The 22,551-nt window shown below is 45.9% G+C and overlaps 10 protein-coding genes across 10 annotated transcripts; 5 read left to right on the top strand and 5 right to left on the bottom strand.

Annotated features, from left to right (window-relative positions):
• Positions 1-266: 266 nt before the first annotated feature.
• On the bottom strand, positions 267-2,276 carry GLAREA_07142 (uncharacterized protein; the record flags this gene model as incomplete). The annotated part of the gene is made up of 4 exons (XM_008081090.1): positions 267-901; positions 1,073-1,514; positions 1,718-1,920; positions 1,991-2,276. 4 exons carry the CDS (start codon positions 2,274-2,276, stop codon positions 267-269), a joined length of 1,566 nt encoding a protein of 521 aa, XP_008079281.1.
• A 1,285-nt stretch (positions 2,277-3,561) lies between these two features.
• On the top strand, positions 3,562-4,652 carry GLAREA_07143 (uncharacterized protein; the record flags this gene model as incomplete). The annotated part of the gene is made up of 3 exons (XM_008081091.1): positions 3,562-3,605; positions 3,660-3,953; positions 4,001-4,652. The coding sequence occupies 3 exons, from the start codon at positions 3,562-3,564 to the stop codon at positions 4,650-4,652; spliced, it is 990 nt and encodes a 329-aa protein (XP_008079282.1).
• An 87-nt stretch (positions 4,653-4,739) lies between these two features.
• On the bottom strand, positions 4,740-5,283 carry GLAREA_07144 (UPF0220 protein; the record flags this gene model as incomplete). Its single annotated transcript, XM_008081092.1, has 3 exons — positions 4,740-4,840; positions 4,888-4,959; positions 5,007-5,283. The coding sequence occupies 3 exons, from the start codon at positions 5,281-5,283 to the stop codon at positions 4,740-4,742; spliced, it is 450 nt and encodes a 149-aa protein (XP_008079283.1).
• Positions 5,284-5,581: 298 nt separating this feature from the next.
• GLAREA_07145 (Protein RAI1) lies at positions 5,582-7,321 on the top strand (the record flags this gene model as incomplete). Its single annotated transcript, XM_008081093.1, has 8 exons — positions 5,582-5,653; positions 5,886-6,128; positions 6,181-6,212; positions 6,325-6,357; positions 6,406-6,509; positions 6,558-6,728; positions 6,786-7,082; positions 7,128-7,321. The coding sequence occupies 8 exons, from the start codon at positions 5,582-5,584 to the stop codon at positions 7,319-7,321; spliced, it is 1,146 nt and encodes a 381-aa protein (XP_008079284.1).
• A 565-nt stretch (positions 7,322-7,886) lies between these two features.
• GLAREA_07146 (NAD(P)-binding Rossmann-fold containing protein) lies at positions 7,887-10,116 on the top strand (the record flags this gene model as incomplete). The annotated part of the gene is made up of 8 exons (XM_008081094.1): positions 7,887-8,029; positions 8,097-8,197; positions 8,251-8,363; positions 8,423-8,501; positions 8,567-8,915; positions 8,964-9,252; positions 9,305-9,660; positions 9,711-10,116. 8 exons carry the CDS (start codon positions 7,887-7,889, stop codon positions 10,114-10,116), a joined length of 1,836 nt encoding a protein of 611 aa, XP_008079285.1.
• A 502-nt stretch (positions 10,117-10,618) lies between these two features.
• On the top strand, positions 10,619-12,919 carry GLAREA_07147 (uncharacterized protein; the record flags this gene model as incomplete). Its single annotated transcript, XM_008081095.1, has 2 exons — positions 10,619-12,641; positions 12,714-12,919. The coding sequence occupies 2 exons, from the start codon at positions 10,619-10,621 to the stop codon at positions 12,917-12,919; spliced, it is 2,229 nt and encodes a 742-aa protein (XP_008079286.1).
• Positions 12,920-15,165: 2,246 nt separating this feature from the next.
• Positions 15,166-16,932, bottom strand: GLAREA_07148 (SWIB/MDM2; the record flags this gene model as incomplete). Its single annotated transcript, XM_008081096.1, has 4 exons — positions 15,166-15,681; positions 15,730-16,374; positions 16,424-16,689; positions 16,851-16,932. The coding sequence occupies 4 exons, from the start codon at positions 16,930-16,932 to the stop codon at positions 15,166-15,168; spliced, it is 1,509 nt and encodes a 502-aa protein (XP_008079287.1).
• A 750-nt stretch (positions 16,933-17,682) lies between these two features.
• GLAREA_07149 (ARM repeat-containing protein) lies at positions 17,683-18,972 on the bottom strand (the record flags this gene model as incomplete). The annotated part of the gene is made up of 4 exons (XM_008081097.1): positions 17,683-18,177; positions 18,223-18,701; positions 18,754-18,811; positions 18,868-18,972. 4 exons carry the CDS (start codon positions 18,970-18,972, stop codon positions 17,683-17,685), a joined length of 1,137 nt encoding a protein of 378 aa, XP_008079288.1.
• Positions 18,973-19,710: 738 nt separating this feature from the next.
• On the top strand, positions 19,711-21,401 carry GLAREA_07150 (S-adenosyl-L-methionine-dependent methyltransferase; the record flags this gene model as incomplete). Its single annotated transcript, XM_008081098.1, has 2 exons — positions 19,711-20,356; positions 20,404-21,401. The coding sequence occupies 2 exons, from the start codon at positions 19,711-19,713 to the stop codon at positions 21,399-21,401; spliced, it is 1,644 nt and encodes a 547-aa protein (XP_008079289.1).
• Positions 21,402-21,556: 155 nt separating this feature from the next.
• Positions 21,557-22,498, bottom strand: GLAREA_07151 (FMN-binding split barrel; the record flags this gene model as incomplete). The annotated part of the gene is made up of 4 exons (XM_008081099.1): positions 21,557-21,784; positions 21,842-22,038; positions 22,087-22,389; positions 22,438-22,498. 4 exons carry the CDS (start codon positions 22,496-22,498, stop codon positions 21,557-21,559), a joined length of 789 nt encoding a protein of 262 aa, XP_008079290.1.
• Between the last annotated feature and the right edge of the window lie 53 nt (positions 22,499-22,551).

A 22,551-nucleotide genomic window follows, 5' to 3' on the forward strand; every position in this document is an offset into this window, starting at 1 on the left:
TCGTCAATTTCTTCTCCGGGTTGCGCCATCAAGCCATTTCACCCAAACCTCTGCCTTTTCGTCGGCCTTTCCTGACCTCATCTTGGGCATTGACCCGTTATGCTCAAGCCTGGAGTTTGTCATAACACTTCTAATAGATCCAAGTCGTTTGAAATTGGTACAGCTGACTTCCTAGTCCTGACCTGGTTTGTCTTGCCAATTTTCGACCTATAAGTAGCGGTAGCAATTAATTGCTCAATTCAGTTGACAAAATATGCGATATTGCGTCAATTGTCCTGAGACAATATCGTGTTTCGACTGTCACTTATTTTCACATAGATGGTTTTTATGCCAGCTAATTGCTTCAAAGTCTTTGGTGTACACTTATTTTTGGTCATGTGCCATGAGGATATCCCAAAAGGTACCATAGAGAATGGATTTTTCTTCTGCATTTCCAGCCATTGCTCACCGGTCATGCATGGTCCTTGGGTAGCCTTTTGCTCGGCGATGAATTCTTCAAAGGTTTTACCCTTTGGTTGATCTTTTCCAACATCTGCAGGAGGTGGATTGGTCCCTACAAAAACCAATGGCGCACCATTTGCGCTGGTTTTGATGATCTTGCGGGTGGTCAGTTGTTCTCTGGCAACACTCTCTAAATCGATCTGGAATCTCTTTTTCGACGGCCCCTCCTCCGCCTCCTTCTCCTTTGTCCGCTGCTTTTTTCGATACCCCTTGTTACGTTCGATCATCTCCTCTGGCTGCTCGGATGTATAAAAGTCATCCTCCAGCCAGCCAGCCTGGCGGATAGCTTTGGCATGATTGTCAAATTCTGCAGACCTCGCGGTCGCAATGATATGTTTGGAGACTGTGCTCCACAAGGTATACTCAAATGCATCTCCATTGTCGTCTCGTTTCGGGCAGTCTGGATATGGACATATTCATCCCGTAGTTCTCGCGCCTTGGTCCAATTTGATCTGGCGAATCCACTGGTCGTATCTGGTATAGAACAGAGATCTTTGGTGCTTGAGCAGCGTTGATTGGGAAGGCCATTGGTGTTCCTTCTTTTCTTGGGCGACTGTGGGATCGTCGTGACAAAGTGTGCATATAAAAGCAATCGTGCCATTGCTGGCAGGAGTTTCATCCATAACCTCTGGTGTAGGACTCATGTCTGGAGCTTCTGGCAACATCTCTAGAAAGCCACTGACTTGGGCAGCGTACATGGTATCCTCTTCTCCACATTCATCATCTTCTTCGGCGGTTGCATCAATGTTGACGGTTGGAGCCTCTTTCCTCCGTGCTGGAACTTTGTTGGAGGTACCGTGGGTCCATTGCTGCTCCGCGCTAAGATTATCAATGAACAACACATCTGCAGTATCCCATAAATTAACAAAAGCTTCACTGTCATCATATTCATCTTCGAGCGCGTCTTCGTTGACAAGCGTGGCGGCTGCTCTCTTGGCTGTTTTTTGGTAAAGATGGCCGGGGCTTTTCGGTTTGGCTCTTCGAGCATCAAACTCAGCTCTAGTGAGTTTTGTCTTGTATTCAGCTGTCAGCTGTTCTCGAAAGTCATTCTACAGCTAGGCGGGCGTTTTTCGCTGCATTTTTTCTTCTCTCCAGGAGTCTTGGCTGCTTGCCAGTCCTTGTCTTCGGTGACGAATTGTTTCAGAAGGGGCTGTTCCTCCGTTGGTGTGATTTTATACACAATCCGATGCAAGGCTTGGTAGTCTTCTGCACCGACGTCCTGTTGGTCTTCATGGAGGGCTATGCCCAGAACATCCAAGTCAGAATTGGCGTTGTTGTACGATTTCTCAAATGCGTGGCCATCGGTCTTATGTCCCATGAATCCTCTGGTGGTATTTCTATCGCCGATAACACGATCAATATCTGTTGCTGCTCCTCGTCTCCAGGCATAGAACACAGAGTTCGGAATTTTACTATTTACTGAAAATCATAGACAGAATACCCGATATTTTGTCAACCCCGTTGAGGAAATAAACGATGTTGTGTCAACTAGTATGAAGAATTATCAGGCTTGGTCCCCAGAACCTTTTGGCAGCTTGGTGGATACCCTTTGTAACTTCTGTCCACAAATTTCGCATGTGGATAGGCGTCTTTCTCTGCTGCTGAATCAAAAAAAAAGTGATATAAGGGCGCATAGCCCCCGCTGTTGTGATTTTTGGACGGGTATCCCTAATCCCCCTGGTGCGCTTGCTGCGCCCATTGTCGGACCCACCAGATGATGTCTCTAATGAAGATATAGGCTCCTCGTTCAGGAGTTGACTATCATTGAGCGACATATCTTGGAGGGAGACTAGTGTACGACCAGTCCTTGGGTACCGGAGTCTCATGGCAATTCAAAAGCTTCTTAGAGCACGGTCTTGGGCATTGACAGTATAGACAGCACCCACACGAAAATTGTCGAAATCCTTATCTAGCTGATCGAGTTCATCGAACTGCTATTCTTCTTCTTCCCTTAGTTGCCGCATAACAAAGTTTCCGTCTTCATCCTCTCAGATATCATTAATCTCTTCGTTCAAACGACGTCTTGCCCTAGGCAATCTGTTCCGAGGTTGATAATAGTCAAGGTCGTCTTGATATTTGGCCAGAACTTTTGAGACACTGGTAGATCGTGTATCGAATCGTATTCCAGTGTGATGAGAACGATGGAAAAAAAGAACTCGGCAAGAGAAGGTATGACGAGAGAGGTAGCTAGCTTTGAAGATCTCGTGTATTGGTTATACGGACGGAGCGACTGGCTCTCAGTCAACTGAAAATGGTCATAAGACTTTCTAGGTTCAAGTAAAAAACCTAAATGTCCCCTAGGTTCCGCGTCTCTTTCTTTGATAGTCCGCGAATTATGACCAACAAGCCTACCTAGGTAGGCATACCCTAAAAACTTCACCTTCAACACGTGGAATTGTAGTATTTCTAACAACCCCGAGAAATCGACCATAACTTAGCTCCGACTAAATCAAGAAAGCTCAAACTTCACAAAACCAATCATAATTTTGTAATCTTAGTTTCGGCTCTCAGATTTATCCTAGAGTTACGTAAGCGTGATTTGCCTCGACACACGGCGATCTTGATCAACTCCTTAATCTAGTAAGATGATAGAAATATCTCAAGCTACCGAGGTTTCGAGCCTTACAGCGGAGAGTATGAGCCTAGACGTCTGTCGAGTAAGCTACCTTTCGCAAAGACATCGTCGCTGGTCGTTTTGGGTATGAACACCAAATTCTTTCTACAGACATTGAAATCTAGGCAAAGGGCCGAGGAGGAAAATGGCACAGATAGTAGGGTTTTGCAAGAGAATAGATACAGAAGTGCTTCAGAAAACTCTCATTGAATTTAGATGCTGCTTCGAGTTTCAGAAGGGGATGAATTTTGCGTGTAGCTGGGGAAGAAGTTCATAGAACCCTTGCGGTTGTCGAAAATGAGGCCCCACCAATCCCCTCATGTGGTCCGTGTGTTTCGCAGATGGCATCCCGCCAACTTTCCGCCGTCATGGACAGGATCGCAAATAGTCGTCACTGCTCTACAATACATCCATCGGCACTCTCAAGATAAGACACTACCGGCATCATGAGTAATAAGATCGAGAAGATCATTGTGCGTTTGCAAGAGAAGTAAGAGCTTCTTTCGCTCTCCAGTTCTCTCAACCACAGCTAACAAAATACCAGAATCGGGGCAGGAGAATTCTATGAAGCACAACAACAGACCCGCGTCGTCGCAGCGCGTTACATTAAACAGGAGAACTGGCCGGCTGCGATAGACATTTTGTTCAACAGCGCATCGGCGCTTCTAAAGGCCGGGCAGGGAGGAAGTGGTGGTGATTTGGGGCTCTTCTTAATCGATGTCTATAGACAGGCTGAGCTGAAGCCCGATTCAAGCAATAAAGGAAAGCTCTTGACCTTACTACGACAATTTGGTCCGGGGGAGCCGACGAGGAAGAAATTCGTTGGAGAGATGATCGGGTAGGTCTTTGCGCTTGGTAAGGCCGGCTGAAGCTAATGTTCACAAGATGGTCCTCGAAATTCGGCGAATACCCCGCTGGCGAACCAGATTTACACCATGTAGCAGGTTCCTTGTATGCTGAGGAGTTGGAGGCTTACGAAGCTGAGAGACATCTCACATATGGCACCAAAGACTCGCCGGAGGTATTTGTGGATTTGGAGTATGAGTGGTATAAACAGGACGATTCTCATACGGCCGCGCTTTACGCCGCTCGAGCAGTATTTCCATATCTTATGGCAGGAAACGTCCGAGATGCTTCGAAATCATTGCGACTTTTTACAAGCAGACTGACTGCAGACAATAAAAGTTTATCTGTACAGGATGTCAGCAGTAGTAGCTTGGATATGAGGATTTATCCAAGTCTGCCATTGCTGAATTTCCTGGGTTTGCTCTTGTTTGCCGTGCAGAAAGGGGCTGCAGACTTATTCAAGCAGCTGAAAACGAAGTACTCTGCCCATATCAAGGAGGTAGGAATTTGGGACGATGCCTTGGTTGCCATAGGAGAAATGTACTTTGGTATTCAAAGACCTCGACAGGGCAATCCCCTTTTAGATATGATGGGAAGCATGTTCGGTGGTGGCGGGGGAGCTCCAGGAAAACCAGCACCTAGACGCGTAGGAGCTGCAGCACCAGCACCAGTAGCAGAAGGATTAGATTAAATGCGATAGCTTCCTATGCCAATCTGTACAATTTAACGCCGCAAACAAAGGGTATCATGAACGCCGTACTCAAACAACATATGTATCCTACCGAACAGGTGCTTCTTCCTCTGGCTCATACATCCAGTTATCTTCTGCCAAATTCATAACTTTTGTACGGAGACTTGCCCTTACAGCTTCCAAGAGTTCTGTTGGCATTAGCGACAGAGACCTCGAATGCTATTATGTTACCAACCTGCAGGCTCACTTGGAGCGCGATTCCGATCCCTATGATGCTTGACAGCTTCCTTCAACCTCTGCCGTTCCTCTAACCATATCAGCACTTTTGTCTCATGAGTAGCCTAGGCCTCTTACTCTCGTCGTCGATTGTATCTCCCCCTCCTTCTTCGCTCTCGTCAAAAGATTGCATCGGTGGATCCCCAATTTCAAATTCCCCATTCTGATTCCTTATCACAATATCCGAGTTATCCATATCGTCATTCTCGTTCGCGTCTAAATGCAGTGTTTCTGCGGAAGTGGAGGTAGAGGAAGTTGTTGGTCGCCGGGAGAGTTGGTGGTGGAATAGGTTGCGACGAACTCCCGTTCGTGGGTGGGTTGCTGTCGTCGCGGTTGCCTGTCGGCGTTCTGGCATGGTTCGTATCGATACTATTTGATGATATAAGGATTTGAGGATTTTGGTATGCAAACGAATGACTGGTCGTGAATGTGTAGGAAAATGAATATGTTTGTTGTTTATTGATGAGAGATTTCGATGACCCTGGCGTGCCTGGCTTGGGTTGGCGGGGCTGTTCTCTTAGGGGTCTGTAGGGTTCTCCCACTTCACCCCTCGAGCTCCAAAGCACATACTTTGTTTGATGAGCAAAAGTCGTCTCCTTTGGAGCAGCCATTCCTTACGAGTTTACGAAAATGCTGTGACGGAGCGATTTATCATGAGTTTCTCCTTCGACATCCAGCCCATTGGCCGCTTCGTGGGTCAATCTGCGGCTATCAAACGCCCACGAGTGAGTAGTCCTACATGATATAGATCCGAATTTGAATGGCCTATTCAAATATGAGAGGGTGTCGTGGGCTTGATTTGTCTGTATGTCGATGGTGTATGTGATGCTTAGATCGGCATATTGTAATCAAGCACTGTTCAAGATTTCAACGCTTTTGAATACCCATCAGAAACTCGTCTTTGCGTTCGGATGTCACACATAGCTCTTGTCACTCACCAGCTAATGTCTCAACCAGGAAATAGCTTGCTTCTCTTACGATGATAAACACACGTTCCGCCTAGACGATTCGTCTATTCGATACTACTATCCCCCAACCATCGGAGCAGATTTATCCAAGGGATTCGATACTTTTGAGAAAATGGATGATACCGCGGATGATCATCTCGATAGTCTACTCAAAACCATTATGGCTCACGAGGAAAAGACAGGAGAACGTGTTGAGGCAGACTTTATCACCTGGCGTGGAATGATGACAAAAGTAAGAAGTGCCTGCCAGTGTCCCTCATGACAACAGCTAACCTTTATCTCAGTTTATGGCGGCCATATTTAGCGACAGAGATAGGTAAGACACTTGATATGATTGACTTGGTATTTCTACTAAAAATACTGACAGCTTCGAAATGAATGCTACTCTTTTCCAAGTGGGCCAACTCCCTGATCAAAAAGCCATACAGACCAGCTGACAAGACACGATTCAAGGGCACTATGTAGGAGTTCTTCGTCAATTATAAACAGCACTCCACTAACGGGAGTAGTTTCCTTGAGGAGAACCATGAGTACAAACTTGAGTCACAGCAAAGACAATCCCAGCAGTTTACTCAACCAGGAAGACCATCACAGGATATGATGAGTTTTTGGGGTTAGACGCACACTCTTTTCTTATAAGAAGGAACCTGATCCTTTCTAGGTTACAAATTTGAGACTCTTTGCCTGCTGCCAGCACCTTGGAGCGAAACATCAAGGGACTACATCGAGAACCGAGAAGCGGAAGTTGTCACCAACTACGCCCAGTATTGCTCAGTGGTGCGCACAGGAATTGGCAATAACATTTTGATTCTGGGCGGAGAGGTCGATGCAGGTGAGATGACCAATTCCGACAAGCACATTCGTGTTTTACATCTGCTGACGTCGATAGTTTGGGATAGCAAGCCTGTGGATGGAGGCCCGATCAATTGGGTCGAGTTGAAGACCAGCATGGATATCAGAGGCGAAAGAGATATGGTTACCTTTGAAAGGAAATTGATGAAGTTCTGGATACAATCATTCCTCCTAGGAGTTCCAAAGATTATCGTTGGCTTTCGATCTCCCAATGGCATACTTCAAAGAATCGAAGAAATTTCCACAGCTTCAATACCCTCGAAGGTCAAACGAGAAGGAAGAGGGACGTGGGATGGAAACATGTGCATCAATTTTGCATCAGAGTTGCTGGGCTGTAAGTCCATCCCTTTGTCGTTCTTCCACATATTAACGCAAGCAGTTCTCAAAGCTACGATTACCGAAGAGGGCGTTTGGAGAATCCGTCGAAAGGAAAGATCTAGCACTATTGAAGTTTATAAACAAGAACAGACTGGCCATGGGGATATCCTACCTGACGACTTCATCAACTGGAGGATAAAACTAGCCATGAAAGAGAGAGATCAAGCAAACAAAGCAGAAGAAACTCAAGTTTAACCCAAATCCAATCATGACATTTACCGTAAGGCGCATGTCAGACGTGGTCTTTCCCGCATGTAAGAAGTTGTTCGTTTTCGTAGCTTTTCGGACGCCCGAGCGAATCATCACGATTACTCAGATTTGTACATTTCTTGCGTTCTGCAAATCGAGTTACTCGGGCCTGAAGAAGTCTAGGTGGTTTAACAAAAAGAAATTGTACTGATATTAAAATGCGTGTAACTATCAAAGATGCAGGAAATGCCACCAAAATGCATTGCGGGAAACTTACTGACCGACGAAATGCTGAGGCGGCCTCAACAGAAAAATCTCGGAACCTTATCGGAGTTGAGTGCTGTGACACAAACATATCCCGAAACCTTCCTGCTTATTACTACTTGAACATAATTATACCTCTTACCTGCGCTCTTTTTCATCTCATTTAGATTTCCTAGATATCTCCACCTCCGCCAAACTTAAAATTGACCACAGTTTGACGCAATTGAAGGAAATTTTACTTGGCTTCCAATTCGTACCTCGCCTCAAGAAAAAAAAAGTGAGCCTCGGCTCTGTGCGCGAACATAAGATGGCCGGATTTCTTTCTCTACGCTTCCTTAGAGACGCTATCAGGTCGACGCAATTAAAAAGCGCGCCCAGAGCATTGGCACGTTCAGGAACGATGGCACCGGCTTCAATGTCGAGGAGGAGATATAATTCGAGTATTCACGCGTGAGTCATGCCGCCATATTGCGGTTTTCTGTTTGCAATTGAATTGGAGAGTTAACCTAATCAATAGTCCACCGGATACTTCTCATTCAATTGAAGCACGAAAGGCATTACGAACTCATGGTCTTGTACCTCCTGTTGTGGAGAGTTACGAGCTTCAAGCACAAAGATGTGAGTTCCCGAACCCCGAGAGTGAAACCTTTGACATCTGATACTGAACACAGGTATGAAGCAATTGAATGCCAAAGCTTCGAATATCGAGAAGTACAATTACCTCAGTCATTTGCGCAATTCCAATGTACATCTGTTTTATCGTCTCGTCCTTGATAATTTCACTGTAAGTGGTTCCAGGTCGAGCCCGGAAGCACGTTTCATCGTGAAGCTGATGGAATACAGACTCTTACTCCTTTAATTTATACCCCTGTTGTTGGCGAAGCGTGCTTGAAATGGTCTGAAATTTATAGACAACCGGAAGGTAAGAAACATGTCCTGAATTCTAAACTCACTGTTTCACGTGACTACGGATGCTGATATGTATAGGAATGTACCTTTCCTACAGCGATCGAGGCAACTTGAAAGAGATCTTACAGAATTGGCCTAAGCCAAATGTCGAATTGACAGTTGTGACTGATGGCTCACGTATTCTTGGCCTAGGTGATTTGGGAATCAATGGTATGGGGATTCCAGTAGGAAAGTTAGCACTGTATACAGGATGTGCCGGAATCCGACCAGAGGTGTCTCTACCACTTACTCTTGATCTCGGGACGAATAACGAGGGTTTGCTGAATGATCCTTTATACATGGGAACCCGGATGAAGCGTGTTTCTGAGGAAGAGGAAGGCAAATTCCTGGATGAATTGATGGTTGCTTTGAATGAGGTCTGGCCAGGGTAAGTTTTGTCTCTAGGTTCGACTGGGAGCGCTGCTAACAATGTTAGAATTGTTGTTCAATTCGAGGATTTCAAGAACCCTTTCCCTGCCCTCGAAAAATATCAGCACAAGTATTCTTGCTTCAATGACGACATCCAAGGAACAGGAGCAGTTGTGCTTGCTGGGATTATCAGTGCTTTGAAGAGCTCTGGTCTGAAAGCTAAGGATCAAAGAGCTGTTTTTATGGGCGCCGGTAGTGCAGGTACCGGAGTTGCAAAGCAGATCGTCGAATACTACATGAAAGAGGGACTGTCAGAGGATGAAGCACGGAAAGCTTTCTGGTTCGTCGATACCAAGGTAGGAGTTGTCAGTATCTCGATAATTGAGACCATTTGCTAAGTACGAGCAGGGCATGATCACGAACGATCGTGGGGACAAGCTAGCCGAACATAAGAAGTATTTCGCAAGAGATGACAACAACGGCTTACAGCTCAAGTCGCTTCCAGAAATTGTGGATTATGTCAAACCTACTATCCTCATGGGGTTGTCGACGATCCGCGGTATCTTCGACGAACCACTACTTAACAAAATGGCAAAATTGAATAAGAATCCCATCATCTTTCCGTTATCGAACCCCTCAAGCAACGCGGAATGTACTTTCGAAGAAGCCGTCAAGTATACAGACGGACGCGCTTTGTTCGCCAGTGGAAGTCCTTTCCAGGATTATGTCTATAAAGGGAAAGTTATGAAGCCAAGTCAGGGAAAGTGAGTGCCAATCCCTTTCGTCATCTGTGAGAGTGAGCTAATTTTCTCAGCAACATGTACGTTTTCCCAGGTATTGGTTTAGCAGCCATCCTTAGTAAGGCAAAACACATATCACAAGAGATGATTTATGCCTCTGCAACCGCTCTTTCCTCAACCCTTCTTCCAGAAGAGTTCGCCTCCGGCATGCTCTACCCATCACTAGATCGCATTCGAGAAGTCTCTGTGATTGTTGCAAGAGATGTCATACGGACCGCCCAACGCGAGAAATTGGATCGCGAACCAGTTTTGAGAGATATGAACGATGCTCAACTCGAAGCCTGGATCAAAGAGAGAATGTATGATCCCAGAAAGGAAGATGGCTATCTTGAGTTGATGCGAGAGAGAAATGAAGAGTTGAAAAGGGAGGTCGAGATTGCTAGCTTTGAAGTTCGAGAGAAGCTTAGTGCCAAGTTGTGACGGATAGCAAATTGTAAGTGAGTGGCATGTAAAAATTCTTCTTTGTATTACAGAATGGATGGCTGTGAATATCCTAGTAGCATAGCTTTGGCACGGAAAGTCAGGATCATATTACAGAGGGCAACCTAAATTTCAGAAAAGAGCCAGAGTTTTCTCCCCTTTAATTGTAGCAAGCATCAAGACGGATTACGCTTGCCATTCCTCCAACTCGCCCTTCTTAATTTCTTAATCGTGAGGTTCCCTGGTAGTAAATGAAAAGTGCACCTGTCTCGAAATGGAGAATTAAGCGAGACACATGGTCGCGGGAGGGGCGGCTCGCCTCGGCATGTCGTAGGGCTTCGGGATTGCGACATTGGTCTGTCATCAACTCCGAAGCTACCTAAGGTGTCGACGATACATGCTCACTTTCTGCTTCTTCACCATGGCCTTCACCTATTCCTATAGCAGATGTATAATTATTCCGCGGATGCGTCTGCGAAACTGGAACTGAAATCCTCACATCATGGCACCCGACAGAGGGGATAGCTCGAGCTCCTCCAACCCAGACTACCAATCCATTTCCCCAACACCACCCCACTCCTCCAACGATGAAGCTCCTCGATCCTCCCAAGCACGAAGACGAAGCGATGCGCGCCGATATCTTGCAAGCCATGCTAGTGAAGGTCAGAACTTTACGCTCAGAGGGATACTGGTTGGGCTGGGAGTTGGGTTGATCATCTGTTTCTCGAATATGTACTTTGGGCTACAGACTGGATGGGTATCGAGCATGAGCATGCCGTCGTCTTTGATTGGATTCGCTTTCTTCAAGACTCTGGTCAGACATTTGGACCTTCCTTTTACACCAGTGGAAAATGTGTTGGTACAAACGGTCGCTGGAAGCATGGGTACTATGCCATTGGGTTGCGGCTTTGTGGGTGTTATGCCTGCCCTGAATTACATGCTGAAAAAGGAGGAAGGAGGCCCGATATTCTTGAGTCTGTGGAGGCTTATTCTATGGTCTCTGGGACTTTGTTTTTTTGGTGTGGTATTTGCTGTTCCTCTGAGAAAGCAGGTGATCATACGGGAAAAGCTAAAATTCCCTTCTGGTACGGCTACCGCGTTGATGATCGGAGTATTGCATGGGAGAGAAAGTATTTCTGAGGGTTTTTCGGAATCTTCTACCTCTGAAAATGAGGATCGGGAAGGCTTGCTTCATGGAGACGAACGTAGCGAGGCAAATGTAGAGGAGGTGGACAAGAGTCAACAAAGTACATGGAAATCAAAAGTTCGGCTTCTGATGATATCTTTTGCTATATCTGGCATTTACACACTCGCCACATATTTCTTTCCGATCCTTCGTAATTTACCCATTTTTGGTACAAAATTGGCCTCGACCTGGTTATGGACGCTTAATCCATCCCTAGCCTACGTTGGGCAAGGCATTATCATGGGACCATCAACCACGACGCACATGTTATTAGGTGCTATTCTCGGGTGGGGATTATTATCACCTCTGGCAAAAGGCAAAGGCTGGGCTCCTGGAGAGGTTGATGATTGGGAGACAGGTAGCAAAGGATGGATTGTATGGATATCTCTTGCCATTATGCTCGCTGATGCGGTCATCAGTCTTGGGTACATAAGTTATCAGACACTTGCTAAAAGTAGGTCAAATACTGGCAAAGGATACTTCAAAGAATCTTATCAAAAAGTTCGAAATGGGGACTGGCAAGGATTGATTAATCAAATCACAGGAAAGCCTGACGGGGGTTACAGTGCATTAGCAGGGCAAGACGCCTCCACGCCTCTTGAGGAGACTGGGCCAGGAGGTCAACCGGAATCGACCATGTCTGAGGAAGAGATTAAGGATCTTCCAGAACCTGATGCACCTCCTGAGCATCTCGTCAATAACCGCACAGTATGGATCGGTCTTGTATTGTCAATACTGTTTTGCGTAGGAACGATCCGCATCGTGTTCGGAGAATTGATTCCCATCTACGCAAACGTCATTGCAGTATTTATGGCATTGATATTGTCCATCATGGGCGTTCGTGCTCTTGGCGAGACGGATCTCAATCCTGTCTCTGGCATCAGCAAGTTAGCTCAACTCTTCTTCGCAGTCATCATCCCACAGACAAACAAGAACTCTGTTCTTATCAATCTCGTCGCTGGTGCTGTCTCAGAGGCGGGAGCTTTGCAGGCTGGCGATCTCATGCAAGATCTGAAAACCGGTCATTTGCTTGGAGCTGCACCCAATGCTCAATTTTGGGGACAAATTATCGGCAGTGCAGTTGGTGCTGTTGTAAGCGCACTTATATATCGTCTCTACACCAGTGTTTACAAAGTTCCTGGAGAATTATTCCAAGTCCCGACGGGTTATGTTTGGATCTTTACTGCTCGTCTTGTTACAGGGAAGGGATTACCTCCTATGGCAGCGCAATGGGCGGCTGGTGCAGCCGTTGTGTTTAGTATCACAACAATCATCAAAATGAGCAACTCGAAAAAAGCTTGGTATCCTTGGATTCCTGGCGGCATTGCCGTTGCTGTCGGTATGTATTATTATTCAAATTCCCGCAACATTTTTGTACTCTCTCCAAATACAACATGCTAATTATGTGCAGGAATGTACAACGTACCATCTTTTACTCTCGCTCGTGCTATTGGGGGTTTCCTGAATTATTACTGGAAAGTGTACAGAAAGCGTGATGAAACTCCTATCGTTGTTTTAGCCAGTGGTTTGATATTGGGAGAAGGAGTTATGAGCATTCTTAACTTGTTACTTGCCAGCGCAAGTGTGCCTCAGCTGAAGCATGGAAAATGGACGTAGATATAGTTATAATTTCAATGCGAACCTTGACGAAAAAGATATTTTGGATGTTGTGGAGCTAATTGAAGAGTATCGTGATGTCCATGGATGGTCGTTGTTTGTCAGCTCACTTAGTGTCGACTTGGGATTTAGAACATACGCGATACTTACTCCTCAACTCAGCCGCAGCCCGTTCGCAAACTAAATACAGATCACGACATTTTTTAATCTAGCTCAAGATAAAGAGCCTTGTGACTTTTGATTTTGCCACCGACTATCTTCGGATTTGCTTCGACAAACTTGGAAGTTCTCTAACGGAGTACTAAAACATTAGAACGTCCTGAGTAATCACGACCACTCTTATCATTCATCAATTAGCATTCAAGCCAGCAAGGTAGTAGTAAGCAGTGGCTTCAATCATGGCACAATTTGTTTTGTTGCATGTCGAATTATTTAGTTACACAAGAATGACATTTTGCTCAAGCATTGCCATGTTAAATGTTGTTCGGTATTGACAGCGATGCAAGAGTAGCTTTACGCCGTTGCTATCCACTTGCAATTCTTTGGCTGTGCTTTCGTGTCATAATTTCTCACGAAGCTTTTCTGGGATTTGTTGCATCTCGACATTTTTAGTCCTGTCTTAACAGCGTCTGTTAAAAAGCGTACTTGTATGGCCAAAGTCGACAGCGGTGAGTGAGTAGCTTCAAGCCATTGTTGTCCACTCACTGATCATTTGGCTAAGAATTCATGCCATGATTCTCACAAGCCTTTTCTGATTTCTGTTGCATCTCGAGATTTTTAGGCCTACCTTAAAAGCGTCTGTTAAGGTAGACTTGCTTTGCCAAAGTAGTTCGATGTCCGTTCACCCAAGTGATTGTCCGCTTGAACTATATGCGCCACCTGCGAACCCAATCAAGTTCTCGAACCCAGTCAAAAGAACTTGACCTTTCCCAAAAACCCAACACAATGCAACTTTGGTTGCACGTCGCACTTTTTAGTACTACTTCACATCCCTCAATAGCGAGAGGATATAGGCGAGCTGTCAATTCACGAAGGAAGCTAACGCATGGCATACATCGTTCCGCGCGCCAAGACCCTTATATCAAACCGCCCGTTGTTTTCAGAGACCTTACCATCTTCCCACCACGCATACTATCCTCTATTTGCCTACCATCCCTCAGCTGTTGCACTTCGCACTTTTTAGTACAGATTGCTAAAAGACACATGTAACACTCGGTTGTTGGAAGAAAACACCACTCTCCCTTCCATCCATCCCTTGACACCTGTCGTCCAGTACGCTATCTGCCCGACTAAGCTCGAATTGGTCCAACGCGACCCGCCCGTCTCCCCGTCCGCAATATGATTGTCGCCTTTTACCGATCCGACGGTGTATGCTGTGATCTGGAAAACCCATGTCTTCCTCTTAGTTTCTGCGCTCCTAGACCGTGTTTGTAGCGTTTGGTATCGTTTGCAGACTTGCAGTGGTGGAGGAACCGGTCGAGTTGCCGCTGACTCGCACCACCATAGCTTTGCTCAAGCGCCCAATTTGCGGAAGAGGCGGTCTGGCAGAAAACGGTATTGAATGTCGGTTCATGTTGAAGATATCCTTTTCGTAATACTATAGTCACAGTATATGTGCTTTTAAATGTTGTTATTCGAATGTTGGGTAAGTAATACCATGCCGGCTGCCAAATACCAAGCCCGTGATAAACCTCGCTTGTATGGTGCGGCGGTAAGGAGGTGAGGTGGCTTTTAATTAAAGCAATTTGTATAGATTGACAACTCAATTAGCGACTAACTAGCTTGTCTGCTAAGAACAGCGATTTGCAACAGGAGTTTCGAATGGGTTGGATGCGGTAGATTGTGTTACCGCTTCCAGCTTTGAACGGTGACTGTGAGACTAGTCGATTGACTATAAATCGCGACATGCAACACTTTTGTTATCTTGAATGAATCACTTCGTGCACATTTCTCGTCCGGCTATTGATTCCATTTTTGTTGAGGTCCACTGCTACCTCTGGGATCGAAATGATACTAGCTTAACGGGTTCATACACCATGTGGCCAGTGCATAGTCTAAATTGCATTCTGTATACCGGAAGGTCAGCCTGAACAACAGATAAACTAAAAGTCAAATGTGATTAATTTGTTCATAATACAACAAGTCCGGTTGTCTGCTTACAAGCCCACTATGTCAGACCAAATACCTTACAGTCATCAAGCACCAGTCGCCCCAACTCCATTACCGTGTGAATATGTAGCTCCTTATCATGCCCTCGTCTTCTGCCCAACTAACAAACTCACGCTCTCTCTAACGTTTTCACTACCCCAGATACTATCTCTACCGCCTTTCCTCCACTCATCGCCGCCTGCATCCTCGCCACCTCCTCGGGTAGCCTCTCCTGCAATGATCTCAAGGTCTCGTTTCTGGGAACTAAGCCATTTGGCAATGAACTCGGTTGGATTCTTTGATAGTGCTTCAAAGAACGTGTGCTTCGACTTGGAGTTGGCTATTTTCTGGACGAGCACAGCAGTGTGTTCGTTTAAACGTATGACTTCCTGTAGATCCTTGGTGTAAGACTCGTTGGTCAAGTAAGAAGCAAGAGCCGCGCGCAGTGGATCGTCAACCTGCACTTGAACATCAAAGACGCTTGGTTGTGGATTATCGTGGAAATCCTTATCAACTCGAATCGTGTATGGTAACTTGACTGGAGGTAGTGGATGCATGTGGTTGATTATCTGGTCGGCTAGATATGGTATGTAGCCTTGATCTCGGTTGAAAACCTGTATTCATTAGCAGTCGAAGACTATTGAAGGTGTAACAAGACGTACAGCTCTCAGTCGATCATCACAATTGAAAGTCCGTTTTTCCTCATCTTCTTCCAAACCCATAGCCTTCACGTATTCCCATATACCCATCACAGATTCAGCCCGTGTAGCTTCATTGGTATCCAGCACTTCAGCAAGAGCTGGACTCAGCGCAAATCTTTCTGGCGTTTCGTCTCTCACTAAATTGATTGTGACGTTCATGTTCTCATCACCGCCTCGCTTAAACTCCAGCTGGTCAAAATCGGCGGCGTTTGGGAGATCTCGGGCGTTTGCTGGAACTGCAGGTTTCTTCCATTCCACGCTCTGGTCTGAACCATCCTTCGCCTTGTTCCGATCAAAGTCTACCGTCATTGCCTTGAAGAAATGCGAAAACTTGTATGATTTGGTCGGAGTTGGCGACTTTTTCTTCTTCTCCTTGTTATCTTCATCCATGGCGTCTTCATCTTCCACTTCATCACCATCCTCATCATCCTCGTCACTATCAATACCATCATCTTCCTCATCAAGCAATCTGCCCTCAATCTTCACTCGGTATGAGGAGTCCATGTTCGTATTGAAGTCAAACGCGCTGTCCATATCTAGGGTATCTGCTTGCCACGGTTGGTCTTCTACTGTATTGCTAACCCATATGCGCAATGTTCTGTATCGCTACTCAGCATTAGCTGCCATCCAGAACATAAATACTGTGAAAACCTACTTTGACATTCCGGTTGACAGAGTCTTGAAGATCTAGTCTCTTTCTCATCATAGTGGAATCGAGCCTTCGTTCAATATCTCTTAAATCTCTGTAACGTTGGACTCCATCGCCAATTATGCAGTCTTCGACCCCTTCTGGTATGTTCTTGTCCGTCGGCTTTTGACTTCGAAGCTTTGCGCGCGCAGTCGCCTGGGCATGGGCTTGCTGTTGAGCTTGCATCTGAGAAGGTGTCAAGGAGTTCTGGGGATGCGCGCCGACCATAGGACCTGTGAGAAGAAAGTTAGCAGGAAATATTGAAAAAAGCCAGCTGGCTACGACGCTACGATTCACAGGTGGTCGATGTGGTGCCCACAGCGCCCTCAATCTACAAGTTCCTGGCGCATTTGCACCGTGGTATGTCGCAACAGTAAAAGTGGTTGGCACTCACCTATTCCTCGCCGTGTGGGTTGCGGTGCAGCATGTGGAGACCGCTGAGGATATCCTCGATTGTATTGAGGTTGAGGCTGCATCTTGGCTAAAAGGCCGACCTGGGGCAGCTCCTTCCGTTGGTAGGAATTATGAGTGACTTGTCTTCGTCACACAGCTAGAGGTTGAGGTGGGTGCGCAAGTGGGCTGCTCTTTCGTCTCTCCAGAAAACATCGACCGCGTTCACCTCTTGGTCCAAGGAACGCGAAGGTCGAGATTCGCTAGGTCGAAAGAAGACTAGCGCGGTAATCTCGAAATCCCAGAATCTCACGCTTGCAATCCGGGGTCCTCAGAACGTAGCATGAATTGTTGCGAGTAGAAGCGTAAAAAATAAATCGCTCTAAGATGAGAGAGAAATATAACACTTTAGAGACGAGAAATAATACAAGTATGGCTTGATGCAGGTCTGGTGGTGATAAACTTGTTAATTCCATTCGCAATTGCAAGTACATTGTAAGCTGACTACCTACGACCTTCAAACAGTATTTACTGTATTGACACTATATACACGATAGGAAAACATGAATATTTGTTGGCTTTGCTATGAAAAGCAACACCTAGCGCAGCGAGTCACAGGAACAGTTTGTACGTTACAGCTCCTCTAGAAATGAATCTCATTCAAGTCTGTCAAATGTAAGAAACGCCCCAGCTTCCAGGTTGGTGACAATGATCGTTATCCATCTGACGAAGTCCCGTGCCCAATGCCCAAAACTCCGTGCTTATACCCTAACCAGCAATGCCCATAACACTTCCGAATGCTTTCATTAGCAGCCTTGAAAAATTTCATGGTCTATCTACCTCGCCTGGGATCCTAGAAGAGCTGGCTTCTGGGATGGTTCCACTGGTTGTGGCGGCATATTCCTAATCTGCTTAATCAAAAACTCTCTCTCATCAATGAATTGCTCGTCTTCCGTTCTGTCTTCCAGGAATTGTTTCAAGAAGCTCAATAGCCTTTCTCGGTTGTTCAGAAGGATTTTCTGAACTGCAATAGACTTATGTGGATTTGCAACGAAAACCTTAAAGACGTGAAAACCTTCATATTGGACCATCTTCCTTTCATCTCTCAACAGATTCATACATATCTTGAGGTGCTCGCCTCTGTCAACATAGGCCGTCATGACAGCGTAGTTTGCTCGATCCAGAAGAATCTCGCCTAACAGTTTGATCGACTGTCTCTTGGTGACATAGCTCTCCGATTTCACAAGTATGTTGTTGTATTTGTCAAAAAATAGGTCAAAGTTCGTCGATAAGTATTGGGCAACAAGGCTCTTATGCCTCGTCAACAATTCCTAAGGACATTAGTCAAAACTCTCATTCGCGAACGTGTCACCCACTCTGAATGTTGTAAAGGCATCTGCGCCGACTTCAAAAGAGCCCTGGTCAATCCAATTGAAGAATTTCCAAAAGACACCTTTTCCGCTTTGTCTTGTCTCCAACTGAATACCTGTCAAGCCTTTCGAATTGCCGTTCTCGGTGGGATCGTCGTATAGGATAATTGCTGCCGCCTGCTCGCTTTTAAGCACCTCTCTCAATACTGTTCCAGCTGGTGTAGCACTCTCTTTGTGATCATATCCATTGCAAAGCTCAACAAAAACTTCCGGTCTGTTGTTGATAACCCAGCTAAGCGCTATGGGCTCACTTTTCGGCGATGCGGTCGGCGGTCGAAATCGTAAAACGTATGAGAAGATGACTTGTGCATCCTTTCTGGCTTCGAACGGGAGTCTTTGTAAGTTGACAGCGAGGAGATAAAGCAGATCCTCCGTGATCATACCAGTCACAAGGGCGTAGACTTGTTCAGGCTGGGCTTCGACTTCTATACGAGCGTAAGGAGGGTTTCTTCTAGATTTTTTCTGGGGCAAATGTACCTTGTGTACCTTGCAAGACAAATTTCATCTGACTTAGAGTCTTCGCAAGTTCCTCTGCCTGTCTTCCAGTCAGTGCCTCGTCTCTCGTATCGCCTCCTTGACCACACTACCCACCTTCGCAGCACCTGCAGGTCCCTCTAGTTTCGATATTTGTTCCTTTGCTTGCTTGGGCAGATCCACGGTATTCGTTCGCGGACGACGTCCAAAGAGAAATGACATGTTGTCGGGTTCGTTGGGCTTAGGATGATCTCTTTACGGTCGCAAAACAATAACTCGTAGCACTCGAGGGTAGTTCGCTGGTTGTAACACAATGCGACATGTGGTGGCGGCAAAAAGTGAATTGCAAAGGGGCATATTATGCAGCTGTAAGGCTTTCTCTCCTATTGCAACATGGTTGGCGGACTTTTCTTACTGTATGGTTCCTGCCCTCCAATGTTATGTTTTTTGTGTACTTGAGCTCGAGCGATCAAAGGGTGCCCAAACGGCCCGCTGGCAACGCGCTCTGGCGCTCTGCCAGCCAATTGAGTGCAAGGGCCATCCATCTTGTGCAGAAGGCATAATCATTGCAATTTGAAAGAGGTTCATGACCTTATATACTAGTCATTGGCGGTTCTTCTATATGGATCCTCAGCGGTATGAAGTCAAACTGGCTGTGAGGTCAGTCATTTCCTCTGCAATGAATTCGTGTCCCAAAATAGGATCTCCATATCTCCACCGGAAATCATCTGATAAGGAAAGGGTGGATTAAATGTTGCTACGGCGGCCTGCAGTGTTGTCGGGCCGCACTCCTCGCATGGCTAACGTAATTTTTGAGCTTTGGAAAAAAGTTGTAAACAATTCCAAAAGTTCCCCACCACACAATACCCAAATTTACCACCAAAAGTAAATTTTAAACACCGTTCTGGGAAGTGTTTAATACTTTCTTCAGAGTACGAAGTGACGTATTCAATGTCCAGAATGGAGAAAGAAGCACCTGGCTCATCTGGTAGTTCAGATGCGTCGGATATCCTCGATATGAGAGATGAGGAAGGCTGGGAAGATGCTGAGCCAGACGTAGAAGAGTCACAGTTCATTTCGTTGATGGATGATGAAGTTTTCACAGACATGATGCAAATGCTCGACCACTGCAAGGCAAAACACAACCTTGATTTCCTGGAAATCAGATCGAGACTCGGCCTAGATTTCTATGGCAATATCAAGCTGGTCAACTACCTGCGGTCCCAGGTACACAGTGGCAAGCCCATCCCTTCAGAGATCACCAAAAAGGATTTTGATGACGAGAAGTACTTGAAGCCAGTTCTAGAGGATGATGCCGTGTTGTTTACGTTGGACGATCTTCCAGAAGTGGTTGAAATTCATGATGAAGTTAATGTGCAGGACAAGGGCAAAGGTGTCGAGCGAGATTCAGGCAGTCTTATAGCCCGGGTCTCTGAACTAGAAGAGGAGTTAAGAAAGGTACACTCTCAATTTTCCGACTATCGCGATACTGTCAAGACCACACTGGACAAAAAGTGGGAAGAACCAAGTGCGAACGGATCCGCTGCACCTAAGGAGGAGCCTAGGGATGATGACAGTCACTATTTCAGCTCATATTCATACAATGGTAATTATCAATGCATTCGATACGAACAGTTACTAATTTATTCCCAGATATCCACGAGACTATGCTCAAGGACGCAGTCAGAACCGATGCTTACAGAGACTTCATCTACAGCAACAAAGCTCTTTTCGCTGGAAAGACAGTTCTCGACGTTGGATGCGGCACAGGAATTCTGAGCATGTTCTGCGCTAAAGCAGGAGCTGCCCGTGTGATAGCAGTTGATAATTCGGCCATCATCGACAAAGCCCGTGAAAACATCTTCAACAATGGCTTCGCTGACACAATTACATGTCTTCGTGGCAAGGTTGAAGAGGTTAAGCTTCCAGTCGACAAGGTCGATATCATTGTTAGTGAGTGGATGGGCTACTGTTTGCTTTACGAGGCTATGCTCGATAGTGTCATCTGGGCTCGAGACAAGTATCTCCAACCAGATGGACTTATGGTTCCCAGTCATATGAACATGTGGGTGGCTCCTATCGCAGATCCAGATTACATATCCGATCATATTGCATTCTGGAGAGATGTCTATGGGTTTGACATGAAGGCGATGCAAGCTGGTATCCACGAAGACGCTCAAGTACTTGATATGCCAGCTAGTACACTTGCTGCTGACCCATTCCCATTCCTACAGCTCAGTCTTCATACCACCGCAGTCAAGGATCTTGTCTTCAAGCGAAAGTGGTCCGGGAAATTGAAGAAGGATATAGATGCGCTTGATGGCTTCATCATCTGGTTTGATTCTTTCTTCATACCCTCCAGGACAGAAGTTGTCGCTGAAGATGCTAAAGCCGAGGAGTGGGCCGCGTCTGGGAAGAGTGGGAATGCATTTACCACTGGTCCGGGAGGAAAAGTAACACATTGGAAACAAGGTGTGATGCTCATTGACAATACCAAGGAGAAGCCTGTTGGTCACAAGGAAGGCGAGCAGCTAAGTGGCGAGCTTGAGTATGCCGTGCCTGAGGACAATTCTAGAGCACTAAACGTCAGTTTAACGTGGAAATTCGAGTCATGGCAAAAGGAGAATTCTCAGAGCTGGAAGATGAGATAAAGAGTCACGGTTACTGGATCGAGTGCAGTCTAGTTCATGGTGTCAAATGCCAGTGCTGCCGACAGACAAACAAAAGTAAATGATTAACATGCAAATTTGCCTGAATTGAAAGGACCGTCTCCTGTCACTCTCAATAAAAATTAGATACCGATTCATCATTTTTTAGGCTCTACCATGGCCTCGTGAGCTCTTTTCTGGCCATTTTCATTAGCCTTCTTCACAAAACTCTTCACATATTCCGGAACCGTTCCTGCCAAGTTATCTGGTCCAGCTTGCGGTTCTCCGTAGCTAGTCCATGTTGGTACAACCCCAGTCCAAACTCTCTTTCTCATTTCTTCATCCTTCATATCCTTTCGTTCGTCGTGTGGCTGCCCAGCACGGATCTATCACGGATTAGCCTTTTTTTGAATTTACAGACCAGAGAATCAAAGATTTCCTACCTTCGCACTTGCACTAACAATCCTTATCCTCAAAATCTGGGTACTGGTCATCTCCGTCTTATTCGGTGGAACTCGAGTATTGTCCCAACGATCAGAAACGACTGAATTCGTGATCTTTTCCATGGCCCACAATTTCTCGTCTACTTCTGTCACCGGCGTGGCGTAGCCATGGAGGATTGCAGAGCGGTAGTTGTAGCCTGAGAACTTAGCTTCATGATTCGACACTAGAGTCTTTTGAGACTTACTGTGAGAATTGGGCGTCAGAGCCAATACTATCCCATCAAAGTGAGTCGCAGCAACAGTGATCGGTAATCCCTCTTCATCCTGACCCTCTTTACCCATTTTCATCAATCGGCTCGAAACATAGCCATGAAGGTAGAGATCGAGAGCATCGTCTAGACTGGCACTTTGATTTTCAAAAGATGCTAAGAACCCTATCATTGGTAGGGCCGCTGGGAACGGATCTTCTGGGTCTGGGGTAGCGAAAGAGACATGGACTACTGGCACGCTATTCACAATACTATGAATTGTTTGGTAGTCATATTTACCTAATCTTAATTAGTGAATGTGTGTAGTAAAAGGAGAGGAAGAGGTACCGCGTGGCCTGTACCGGTTTATGGTTGAGCGTGGTACTTTTGGATATTCTGCGTCACCCATGATTGCTGATGTATCTCAACTGGCTTCACAAATTTGAAGTTGTCTGTTTATTA

This window comes from Glarea lozoyensis, assembly GCF_000409485.1.
Source record: "Glarea lozoyensis ATCC 20868 chromosome Unknown GLAREA14, whole genome shotgun sequence".
NCBI classification, from domain to species: Eukaryota; Fungi; Ascomycota; class Leotiomycetes; order Helotiales; family Helotiaceae; genus Glarea; species Glarea lozoyensis.